Here is a 13032-nt window from a genome sequence, read left to right as displayed (position 1 = left end):
CCATACTGGAGAAATTCAGTTTTTATGTAACAACCAACAGGTTAGTTATGTATGGAAATAACAGCTACCTGACATCTTGATTGCTTTCGAAGTAGGAGAGGTACAGGGGAGTTTTAATATTTATAGAGCATTTATTATTTGGCAGGAACTGTTTTAAGCACCGTGTAGGTATTCTTTCAAAGAACCCTCAAAATAATGCTATTAAGGTACTTTTATCTCCATTTTTAAAATGCAGAAATTGAGGCGGAGAGGTTAAGTAACTTTCATGAGGTTGCACAGGCAACTAGTAGTAGAACTAGAATACGAGTCGAGGCAATTTGTGCTCCAGCACAAGGATAAGTGCCTCGGTAAAATCCCAACACGTGGGTATTATTCCCCTAAAAAAGAGACGTCCAGACTCAGAGAGGTAAAGTAACTTGTCCAAAGATCAAAACATTGGGGTAAAATGGGTCTAACTTTAACGATCAAGTCTTTCCACTCTCCACGCCAGTTCCAACCGGAGGAACTCTGCCAAAATGCCTTGTCTATGATTAGCAAACCCTCACCTGAGTGTGTGCCCCAGGCCAGGTCCTCAGCCAGAAGCCAGAGACACAGAAATAAATGCACCACAGATGCCACCTCCAAGTACACACAATGTATTATAAATTCATAGAAGGAAGAAGCCTAAGTCAGTTGAGCACAGGATGGGGTGAGGCTGGCAAGAGAACACTTTTGGAGGCGGTGATGTCTGGGCTGTTTAAATGAGCCCCAACAAGCAGAGAGGGGAGACCTTTAGCACAAGAAGAGGAGGGGGCCCGGGAGAACACACACTATGAACCACCACTGGATGGCGTCTTAAATAACAATTCTCCAATTCCACAGGAAAATCTTCTCTCAGGAAAAGGTGTCCCGGGAGCAGTGAAGATAGAACAAAAAAGAGGCAGACAGAGAACCGCATTATTTCAGCCTAGATGAAAACGTGGACTGTACAAAAGCTCATCTGGAACTTGTCCTTAGTCATCTTCAAATACTGATAATGGATCTAAGGGTCCTTCCTCCAATACACTCGCAATATTCCTCATGGCAGGCACGTGATGAAGATGTGATAAAAACTCACCCCACCTAGCCTTCCGCTGGGAAATCCAAGATGTGAAAAAATCAAAATAATTCCTCTCAGGGGCACCTGGGTGGCTCAGTCCGTTAAGTGTCTGCCTTTGGCTCAGGTCATGATCCCAGGGTCCTGGGATCGAGTCCCACATCGGGCTCCCGGCTCAGCGGGGAGACTGCTTCTCCCTCTCCCTCTGCCCCCACCCCCGCTCATGCTCCTTGTTCTCTCTCTCAGATACCTAAATAAAAAATATTGAAAAGAAGAATTCCTCTCAAATTCAGTTTTGTTACAAATAGTGCTGGATTTGCAATTATAGACTCATAGACATGATCAGAACCATAGAGATTATCTACTTCAATTCTCTCAATTCGAGATGAGACCGAGTCCAAGAGAAGTAAAATGACTTGCCCCAGTGAGCTGGTCACACACAGCTGGTAGCACCCACCTGTCTTCAAGAAAGCTCCAGGGAAATAAAATAAAATCTATTTTATTTGAAGCTGTGCATCAATCCCATGTGAGGCAGCACAGGGATAAAAGAACACAATGATCCTTTAAAGACACAGTTTTCCATGTTGCAAAGCCTCCGTGTGGAGAGGCGTACTTACTTGGTCAGTCTCTCAATGGTCTGCACGTGAACATTACTATGGGTCTGGGAGAGAACAGCTTCATGCTGAGCACATTTCAAACAAAGGCCACCCACACGGTTAGACATATTAGCAGCGAGAAGAGACTCTTTATGCTTTAGTCGCTCCTTAAGGTCTTCACAATTTTTCTGATACTCAGCTAGGTCTTTCCTGAAAAGAAGGGAAAGAAAATTCTAGCAAATGACCATGTACACTACTGTCACCTGTATCACCCCACAGATAACTGCTACTATCACTTCTGGTTGCTTACTTTATGAGATGCTCTGTATACAAAATCTAATTAATTCTTACCACAACCCTGAAATGTGTGATTGTCCTAATTGACACTTTGAGTAAAATGAGACTTGAATATATGAAATAATTAGCCCAAGTTCTTGTAAGATTTTAACACACATTAGTCTGCCTCTTGATACCAGCTCTTTTCAAAGGCTCCATCTCCATTATGTAATATTATTCACTGATCAAAAATAAAACTCCTAGTACAAATCCTAAGTCATTTCTCTTAATAAAAAGGCCAGGTAACGTAACACAACATCTTTGAGTTGAGGAAAATATCCTATTCCAAGTGTTAACCCTTAAATGTGCAGAGTGCCTTAGAAGCTCATGGATTTCATTCATGAGTCATTTATTGTTGCCTAATCTTCTTTAGGAGGAAATAAAAAACTAAAAGATTATCTAACCACAAAGGTCTATAAAGAGCTATTTCAAAAGCAAGTGGGCTTCTCTCTTCTTCTAGAAAGAAGTTATAGAAAATTTAGCAGTCATAAAGATTTATAAGTAGCAGCTATTAGCTGGAAATATGCAGTTTGCTAAAAAAAAAAAAAAAGGGGGGGTGCTGAGGAAGTGTGTGTGTGTGTATTTACTTTGTTTTACTGTATGAGATAGTCGATGAGGTTCTCCACACTGACTTTTTAAGGATAAAACAACCAGGGGCGCCTGGGTGGCTCAGTGGGTTAAGCCGCTGCCTTCGGCTCAGGTCATGATCTCAGGGTCCTGGGATCGAGTCCCGCGTCGGGCTCTCTGCTCGGCAGGGAGCCTGCTTCCCTCTCTCTCTCTCTCTCTGCCTGCCTCTCTGTCTACTTGTGATATCTCTCTGTCAAATAAATAAATAAAATCTTAAAAAAAAAAAAAAAGGATAAAACAACCAGTGTATGGGTTGTATTCCTGCACACACACCCTCCCCCGCCCCGCCCTAAGTAAAGCTTTGTAAAGTCAGCTGGGACAACTGAGCTTCCTTGCACAAACATTCCTTTCCTACTGTATATTATATATATTTTTAAAAACTTCCTAGCTTACAAAGGAGAAGATAGCCCTTAAGTGCTTGGACTACTGAAAGCAGAGACTTTGTCTTCAGCTCAGTCAACTCTGTTGTCAGTTCCTATCATACTCGGGGGCTGTAGCTATCTTAACTTGCTATCACAGAAGAGAGGCCAATAATCTAAATGCCTGGCTATCACACACGACCTCCCCTCTGGGAAGTGGGGGCTCTCAGGCAGCCTTGAGGAGGGAGGAGAGATCTGCAAGCAATCTAAGGGTTAAAAAAGCTAATCTAACCACTGTCTGAAGTGGGGGGGGCATTTTGCCCTATGCCCAAGATAATATCTTCAATGTAGTAAGTTTTCTTCTTAAATACCATAAAGAAAAAGTCTGACTTTCAAAGACTTTGTAAAAAGAACTTTGGAAGCACATTCCAAGATCAAAGGGTCTCCATTATTATTTCTGTCAGTTTCAAACTCAAAACCCTTAGGTAGATTTGATTACTTGAAATGGTAAAAAAAAAAAAAGAAAAAAGAAAAAAGAAATAGATACCAGAAAGCCAGAGTTTCTGAGAATGGTGGTTTTCTCTCCTTCTTAAAGAAAATGACTCTTTAAATAATCTTAAGGTATACTAAAGGGAAAAGGGAGAAGTAGAAGGTTCAGGGAACAAAGTCTACTTCATTGCAAAGCAGTATTTTAATGTTAAAGATGGCACATTTGACTTATGAACGAGACAAAATAAGTCACATTGCCATTACTTTAAAAAATGAAGAATTAGGGCATTTGGGTGGCTCAGTTGGTGAAGCAACTGACTCTTGACTTTGGCTCAAGTCATGATCCCAGGGCTGTGGGACTGAGCCCTGTGTCCAGCTCCACGTTCAGCATGGAATCTGCTTCAGATCCTCTCTCTCCCTCTGCCCCTCCCCCTGCTTGTGCTCCCTTGTGCTCTCCCTCTCTAAGAAACAAAACAAAAACTGAAGAATCGAAACACAAAAGAAATAAAAATATAATAAAGAGAGATAAAAAGCAAGAAAGTAAATATTAGGTCACTTTATACATTAGGTTTCTTCATTAAAAAATAAAAGTCTCTATAGAAATCCTAAAACTAATCAGGCTAAGGTATAAAGTGCATAAGAGCGTATTAAAAAAATGAATGATAATGTGCATGAAAGCCATGAGTTCTGGTTCTAGGTATGACTCTGCTTATGTCTCTAAACAATATGTGGCCTAAAGATTTTATATTTTAGTGCAAATTAGAACTTACTAAAACTATAAAAAGAACTTTAAAGTTTATTTGATTGAAATATATTTCACAGCCATTTTTTTAAAATAAGCTTTAACACCCCCCAAAAATATATTCCAAAAATATCTTTTCCTGCCTACAGTATATAATAAATCACTAATCGTTAATCTATAATCTATAGTCCTTATTGAGACTTCTAAAAAAATGTCAGAAAGTACATGAAACCTTAATGTGTATATAGAAGTCCTCCCCAAACCACAGTTTCCCATTCCATGATTTGAGTTATACAAGGACAACCGAGGTCCAAAAGGAGATGATCCTCCTTCTGACGGACCACTGGAAGGTCAGTGGCAGCCTAACGATGCGTCACAATGCAAACATCATTCCCCCCACTTCATCTCATCACACCACCTCGAGGAGGATCAGTACAGAAAATACAATATCTTGAGACACCACATTCCCATAATCCTTATTACAGTATATTGTTATAACTATTCTATTTTATTATTAGTTATTGCTGTTAATCTCTTACTGTGCCTAATCTCTTACTAAATTAAACTTTACCTTAAGATACATAGGTATATATATATATACATGAAAAAACAATACATATAAGGTTCAGTACTATCCACAATTTCAGGCATCCGCTGAGGGTCCTGGAACATATCCCGCATAGAGAAAGGAAGACTAGTATATACATATTCTTCACATATAGAAAAACACTCAAACTATTATTGTTACAACTTTAAAAGTTAGATAAAAATATCTATAGAGGGGCTGCCTGGGTGGCTCAGTGGGTTAAGCCTCTGCCTTCAGCTCAGGTCATGATCTCAGGGTCCTGCGATTGAGTCCCACATGGGGCTCTCTGCTAGGCAGGGAGCTTGCTTCCTCCTCTCTCTCTCTCTACTTGTGATCTCTCTCTCTGTCAAATAAATAAAATATTTTAAAAAAAATCTATAGAGGAAAAAATACTTGTTTGTAATTCGAAAACTAGGAAGTTTATTTTCAGTATTTTATTTTAAAAGCATAATTTCTATCAGAGCAGCTAGTGATTCTTATTTCTATGAGAAAAGATAAATATTTCATAACTGATGAAGGGATAAAATTTTTAATTTAGCTCACAGTTCTTTGAAATGGGACTTCATAATTTGATGCCCCTGTTCCTTTGATAACCTGAGGATATTTCTTATCTCGAACATAAAATGTCATCAAGTAATTCTTAAGTTGAGTAGAACTGGCAGGTCAGCAAACATTCAAATATATTTTAAGATCATTGTGCTTTTGCTATAATTTTGCTATAATTTTTGCTATAATTTTTAATGATACTTTACCTCAAAATTTTCAATTGCGATTCCAGGATCTCACCCCTTTCTTCATACGTAAGTTTTAACCTCTCCTTTAGAAAAGAAAAAAAAGTGTACATTTTCTCCATGCTCTGTGCTTCATCGGCAAGTTTTAATTATTATTAACCTCAATTTTTGTCCTTTTACCCAAGAAGAAAAATAATGTGTCCTCTCAAGAAACACTTTCCCTAGTTCACCCAAACTTTTGTACTTTTACTGAGTACCCACTCTTTGTGGACTGAGTCATAAAATGGTTATTACTGCCCTCCCCGTCAATTTTTTTCAAAAATGCATATATTAGATCTTACTTCTAAAAGTATGATTCTGAGAAAAACCTATTTTATTTTATTTTAAAGATTTTATTTATTTGCCAGAGAGAGAGAGAGAATACACACAAGCAGGCAGAGAGGCAGGCAGAGGCAGCGAGAGAAGCAGACTCCCTGCCAAGCAAGGAGCCCGATGCAGGACTCGATCCCAGGACCCTGGGATCATGACCTGAGCCAAAGGCAGGGGCTTAACCAACTGAGCCACCCAGGCGTCCCAAGAAAAAACAATTTTAACCTATAAGGTCCATGAGGGCCAGGATCAAACCTTACTGGAATCCCCCACTGTGACTGCTGGGTATTGACATACAATAAATGAGGGCTGGATCAGTGATAAAAGAAAAGTTATAAATCACAATAAATGACAGACCAAATGGATGTCCTAGCTACGAGGGGCTGCTGGCATCCCACTGTTCTTTCATTTAACAAATATTTATAGGGTATCTGAGATGAAGATGTCTTTCACCCAGGAGCTTATATTCTTGGAAGGAATAGAAAAACACGGGACAATTTTGATTATATATAATTCACTCCAGGGAGATATATAGAAGGTATACTGAAATCAGAGATGCAGGAACTTAATAATTCAGCTTACGAGAAATGAAGAAGGCTTCCTGGAAGAAGCTTTTATACTTAAAGGATTAACTTCCAACAGCGCACAAGGCGCAGAGGCTGGAGAAAACAAGCTCCATGTTTAGCCGGGGAGTGGGTCAGTATCCACTCACGGATCCAGTGCTAGATAGAAAAATGGATAGAAACGGGTGAATAGGTGAGAATGGGTCATGAGGAGAAAAAATATACAAGACTTTACCCAGACAACTCATGAAATCTCCATGTAGCAGAGGCATTGGGTGGACATTGAAAACTTAACCAGATTGGAATCTGAAGTCACTCTGAAGTGCGGAATAGGGAAGACCAATGAGGTGCATTGCATCTATATAGGGAAGAGATATGCCCCTACCCACCCCTACTTGTGCTCTCTTTCTCTCAAATAAATAAACAGAATCTTCAAAAAAATAAATAAATAAATAAATAAAGGACCAGATGATATAATATCATCAAGCTATTTTCAGGACACCTGGGTGGCTCATCCTTTAAGTGTCTGTCTTCAGGTCAGGCTATGGTCCTGGGATCGAGTCCTGCCATCAGACTCTTCTCTCTGCCTGCTGCTACCCCTGCTTGGGCTCTCTCTCTTCCTCTCTCTTTCTGACAAATAAATAAATAAAATCTTTAAAAATAAATAAATAAAGATCTCTTCTCCCCCTGGTGACATAGTTTAAGGACAATCTCAATCAAAGCCTCATAATGGCTTTCTGGAACTTGACAAATTAATTCTAAAATATATTTGGAAATACAAAAGGCCAGGCCTCTGTCTTCTGCTCAGGTCATGATCACAGGGTCCTGGGATTGAGCCCCACATCGGACTCTCTGCTCAGCGGGGAGCCTGCCTCTCCCTCTCTCTCTCTGCCTGCCTCTCTGCCTACTTGTGATCTCTGTCTGTCCAGTAAACTAAAAAATAAAAAATGAAAAATGAAAAAAAATTTTTAAAAAAGACTTATTTATTTTAGAGAGGTGAGGTGAGCCAGCATGAGTGGGAGAGGCAGGAGAGGGAGAGAGAATCTCAAGGAGACTCCAGGCTGAGTGCAGAACCTGACATGGGGCTCGATCTCACAGCCCTGAGAACAGAACCGGAGCCCAAACCAAGAGTCAAACATTCAACCGACTGCACCCCCCACCCAGGTGCCTTCAGGAATGAGACACTCTTAAGGACAAAGTACAATGTTGGAAGATGTGATATGTGGACCACCAGGTATAGACCTCTAACAATCTAGACAGGATGGTAGTAGCACAAAGACCAAAGAAACAAAACACAGAGCCCAGACATATATGTACACCTGATTTATGACAAAGATACAGACAAAGGGCTGTTTTTTTGACAAATGCTACTGGGATACACATACATAAACATGTGGGAAAAGAACAAAATATGATCCCCTATGTAACATGTCATACACAAAATAAAGACTGGTAGATTGTAGATTTAAATGTTAAAAGCAAGAATACAAGAGAATAGCTTTAAGACCTGGGGCAGGGAAACACTTTTGATATAGGATACAGAAAGTACTAAACAATAAAGGGGGAAAACTGTAGATTACATTAAAATTAAGAAATTTTAGGGGCGCCTGGGTGGCTCAGTCATTGAGTGTCTGCCTTCAGCTCGGGTCATGATCCCAGGGTCCTGGGAGCAAGACCCACGTTGGGCTCCATGCTCAGCGGGAAGTCTGCTTCTCCCTCTCCCACTCCCCCGCCTGTGTTCCTTCTCTCGCTGTGTCTCTTTCTGTCAAATAAATAAAATCTTAAAAAAATTTTAAGAAATTTTAGTCATGAAGAATGAAAACAGAGAGAAAGAAAGAAAACTATCAGGACAATTATAAGGCAAGCCACAGAGTGAGGAAAATATATTTATCAAAGATACAATCAACAAAGGGCTTATATCCAGAATACAAAAAGAAGTTTAAAAAAAAAGTCAAATAACTCAAAATAATGGGTAGGATTTTGAACACATAGTAGGACACTGGTAATACATGAAAAGAGATTCAATCTCAGGAGTAATCAGAGAAATGCAAATGACAATCACAATGAGACAGCACTACAAGCCCACTAGAAAAACGGACAATAAAATATGTCAGTGGGAATATGGACCAATGGTATCACTCCTGTACTGCTGTACCAGTGTAAGCTGATAAAAACCACCCGAAAAGCTCACCCTAACCACTCAATCTGAACATACACATAATCCAAGACTGACAATTCTACTCTGAGGTACACACCCGACGTAAATGCGTGTCATGCACACCAACAGGCATCTGAAAGAATGTCCATAGCAGCAATATTCACAATAGCCCCAAACAGGACACGACACAAAAATCCATCAATGGTAGAAAGGATAAATGAATTGTAGTGTATATATGCAGTATATACACCAGTGAAAACGAACAAAGTTCTGCCATATGCAATAATGGGTAAAAATCTAACAAATGGAAGGTTGAACAAAATAAGCCAGACACAAAAAAGTACACATACTGTAAATTTTAAAAGGGCAAAAACACTAAATTTAATGGCATGTGTATTTTCCACAATAGAAAAAGTACAAAAAAGTAGATGCATAAGAGAAAAGCAGCCAAATTCTCACCAGTTCTAGCTTCCATTTCTCAGCCTCACCAGCCGATGGACCTTTGACTGCATCTGCATTGCCCTGGGAGAATCGCCTCTTGGCACCTTCATTCATCCCAGAGCCGTCACCTGTTGTAACCCAAGAATTCTGCAGGTTTCCCTAAAATAAAATGTAGGAATAATTATAACCGGCATTTAGCTTTAAGTCAACACGCATGTTTCACAAATGGACACTGATTCTCATCTGTGATGGAACGAATTCAAGAGTGGATGCTTCCAAGGTACACATCAAAATGATTTTACATTTTCAGGCTATTAGGGTCATATTCCACAAGTGTTACAAAGTTAGATTCCTACGGGCACAGGCAATAACATAAATGAGCAAAGAGGGCTGCCTGCCAGTGTTTCAGCAAATGAACTCCTCTCTTACTTCTCTGGAGACATACATTCTTAAAACACACAGCCCTCTCTTGGTTTCATTTTCCACCTTTCCCTATTGGGCTTCAGGCTCAGTGGGGAGTCTGTTTGAGATTCCCCTCCCTCTCCCACTGCCCGCTCCCCACATTACTCTTTCATGCATTCTTCTCACTCTCTAAAATAAATAATCTTTTAAAAGAGGAAACTGAGTCACACTGAGTAACTTGTAAGAGTCACAGAGGTAGGAAGTAGCTAATAAGCAGCAGAGCCAAGATGCGAACCTTGGCAATCTAGTTCCCCAGTCCATGCCCCAAACCACTATGCTCTCCTGCCGTTTCAGAAAAATGTTTATCTTCAATAAGAAAAATAGTGCATGGAGATAAACGGCACTGACACCTAGCCTTCATGTCAGGGACTCACAAAGGAGGGATAGGGACATGACAAATGATCCAGAACTTGCAGCCACGACTCAGTTCCAGGCAACTTTTGCCATGAGTGAATGCAAACTCAGATTATAAAAAAAAAACTTCTGATTTTTTAAAAGATAAGCCAGATATCTGGTTTTTCATTTGAAACACTGTTAAATACTGGTTCATAGTTTGTCAAACAAACCAAACATGCCTATAGACCACATCTGATATGTACCCCTTGTGTCTGTACCTCCGGAAGGGACCCTCTCAACATTCAGTGAACTATGCAGCCCAAAGATCTGGGTAATTTGCGTGTACAAGGACTGAAATATTAATAATATCATTCAACAAACAATCACTGAACTCTTGCTAAGGACCAAAGGATATTGTAGTACTCACAAGAGAGGACAGGTCCCAAACACAGAACTATACTGCAGTGTCATATCATACCAGAATGAGCTAAACTCATTCATCCCAAGTAGTATTCTGACAGCCTATTCCATATTCTTCTGGAAGTTCAGTTTAATGCAAATATTTGTGTATGATACTTCCTATGGTTAGGCACTGCGCTAGGAGCTTGGAGGGTCACAATGAGCAAGACCAATCTTATCCTCAAGACAAACTCCTAAGCAGATAATTTCAATTGAATAAGGTAAGTGCTAGGCCAGAGATAGGCCAGGGGAACTATGCAAAAAGAAAGGAGGGGCACTAAGAACAACCAGAGATTCAAGGAAGGTTTTCTGGGGACGTGTTGACACTGGTGTAGTATCTCGGATAAGAAAGAGTGAGCTAGATGAGAAGAGCATGCCAGAAAGAAAACATTACAGGGAAAGTCACAGACGTGTGAAAAAGTCTGGTGCCTACAGGAGACTCACGCAACTCAGAATTACTAAATATTGAACCACAAAACAAAGGATATCAAAATGTTAAGCTAGAGAGTCAAATAAGGGTCTAGAAAACATGGTATAACAAGTTTGAACTTGATTTTGTAGGTAAGGACAAATTGCTCAATATCTGAGTGCATTCAAAGTTGCCTTAGAGAATTATGAAGAACAGGAGCACTAATTTCCTGTAATGAAATTGGAAAAAGTACATACACCACAGATCGCTGACTTATGATATAAAATAATGTCATTCTTTGAAAAGAACTGATAGTCTAATTGGAACGTCCTTTCACAGATAACATTTAGGAATGTGAATGGTATTTGACCAAAATTTAAAAAATCTAATTACATTTACATCCCTGGAGATCACTGAAAACCTGATTTCTTAATTGAGGGGAGTGATGGTAGTGAGGGGATGAAAGTAGACAGGGAAAGAAATGACTCGGAAATGTTCTGCTTTTAAAAAAAATCTCCTAGAGGGGCGCCTGGGTGGCTCTGTGGGTTAAAGCCTATGCCTTCGGCTCAGGTCATGATCCCAAGGTCCTGGGATCGAGCCCCACGTCGGGCTCTCTGCTCGGCAGGGAGCCTGCTTCCTCCTCTCTCTCTGCCTGCCTCTCTGCCTACTTGTGATCTCCATCTGTCCAATAAATAGATAAAATCTTTAAATAAATAAATAAATAAACCTCCTAGATCTTTTGAATGAGTACGCATGCCAAAATTTCTTTCTTTCTTTCTTCCTTCCTTTTTTAAGATTAATTTATCTGAGGGCAGGGAGGGGGCAAAGTGAGTCACAAGCAGATTCCATATAGAGCACAGAGCCCAACTTGGGGCTCGATCCCACAACTCAGAGGTCATGATCTGAGCTGAATCCAAGAGCTGGACATTCAACAGACTATGCCACCCGGGCACCCTCCAAATTTCTAATAAATAGCATATTTAATATTATTATAATTGTTTGAACTCAGGAGAAAAGCTCTCCATGAAGAGAAATTTCATGGAATGATAAAAAATAAAGATGGAAATGGTGGTAGTTTTTAAAAAATAACCTGTGTGTTTCTTCAACCACTGAGTCATAAAGTAGGCTAAGTGCTAAACATTATGTAGGCTACCATCCAAGTCTAAGGCTAAAATTCAGGAACAATAAAGAGGACATTCCCCTCTTCTGGGGATAATCTTCTATCCCATGGCAAACAAAGGTAGTTTGGTTCAATAGTGACAAGCTATTCCTAACTTATGCAGAAAGACAGTATAACTCAAGGCTAGACAGATGGATGTGGGAATCAAACAGCCCCATGTTTGAATCCTAGCTTTGCCATTTTCTAGCTCTGTGACATTAGCAGTCTTGCTCTGTTTACTTAACCACGCTGTACCTTAATTTACTCACCTGAAAAGAGAATAACACCTGCCTTCCTTTGCTACTATAAACCTGAAATAATTGAATATAAATAAAGTGCTTGAAAGAGTGGCTGCCACATCATAACATGTAGTCATCAGTAAATATTAATCATGACTATCTAACTATTTTAATTATTTTTCAAAAGAAGGCATTAAGAAATACTGAAAATCTATACTCAAATCCACCAACAGCTTTGGCAAGATCTACCATCAGCATGGTAATAGGCTCAGTAAAAAAGAGTTCAGGAAAAAAAAAAAAGATAATGCCTCTTAATGTGTTTATATTTAAGATAATCTGAAAAGTTTCATTTACATTAAAATTCTGAACAGGGTGTACCAAGCATACGTTGCTGAAATGCCTCAATTCACCTACACAAGCAAAAAGCAACAGTAGTAATTCCATAACAACAAAATAACACATTAGACCAACATTAAAATAGATATGGAGATCTCCTAACCCATGTCCAACAATCATTTTGATTGTTTGCATTATGTTTTAGTTCATGTGAATTTAAAAAAAAAGAAAAAGAAAAAAAGAAACACTCTACAACTTTGTTTTTTCCATAACTATGGCTGTAAATTTCTTCAGCAAGTTTCCTTTGTTCCTAAGGCAAAGCATGTGTGCTTGTACGTTGCTTCCTTCCCCTTCTGCGTTACTCACTTCTCTCGCCCTCTGGTTCACTTGTCTGCCTAATTTCCTTTCTCACTTCACTTCCCCTTCTTCCACTTCTTTGTCATTGTACAAATACCAACGTCTATGAATAAACGAGTCACTGTTTGCTAAGTGACTGCATATTTGGAAGAAAAGCAAAAGAATATATTTTTAAAACGAGCTACTTCCAAGTACTTTTTATA

At 39.4% G+C, this 13032-nt stretch overlaps 1 protein-coding gene across 10 annotated transcripts in view; it reads right to left on the bottom strand.

Annotated features, from left to right (window-relative positions):
- The window catches only part of SDCCAG8 (SHH signaling and ciliogenesis regulator SDCCAG8), a 230521-nt gene that overhangs the window by 181620 nt on the left and 35869 nt on the right, over nucleotides 1-13032 (bottom strand). For all 10 annotated transcript variants that reach the window (XR_007123194.1, XM_047705794.1, XM_047705795.1 and 7 more), the window contains exons 6-8: nucleotides 9091-9231; nucleotides 5563-5627; nucleotides 1693-1881 (exon numbers count right to left, since the gene is read on the bottom strand). Coding sequence is in view for 9 of the 10 variants with exons in the window: in XM_047705794.1 (XP_047561750.1) it covers nucleotides 1693-1881; nucleotides 5563-5627; nucleotides 9091-9231 (395 nt within the window). In the remaining variant the exon portion in view is untranslated. The remainder of the gene's footprint in view (nucleotides 1-1692; nucleotides 1882-5562; nucleotides 5628-9090; nucleotides 9232-13032) is intronic.

This window comes from Lutra lutra, chromosome 15 (genome assembly GCF_902655055.1).
Source record: "Lutra lutra chromosome 15, mLutLut1.2, whole genome shotgun sequence".
Taxonomy (NCBI): Eukaryota; Metazoa; Chordata; class Mammalia; order Carnivora; family Mustelidae; genus Lutra; species Lutra lutra.
The sequence above is the reverse complement of the archived record's forward strand: the minus strand, read 5'-3'. Positions and strand labels throughout refer to the sequence as shown.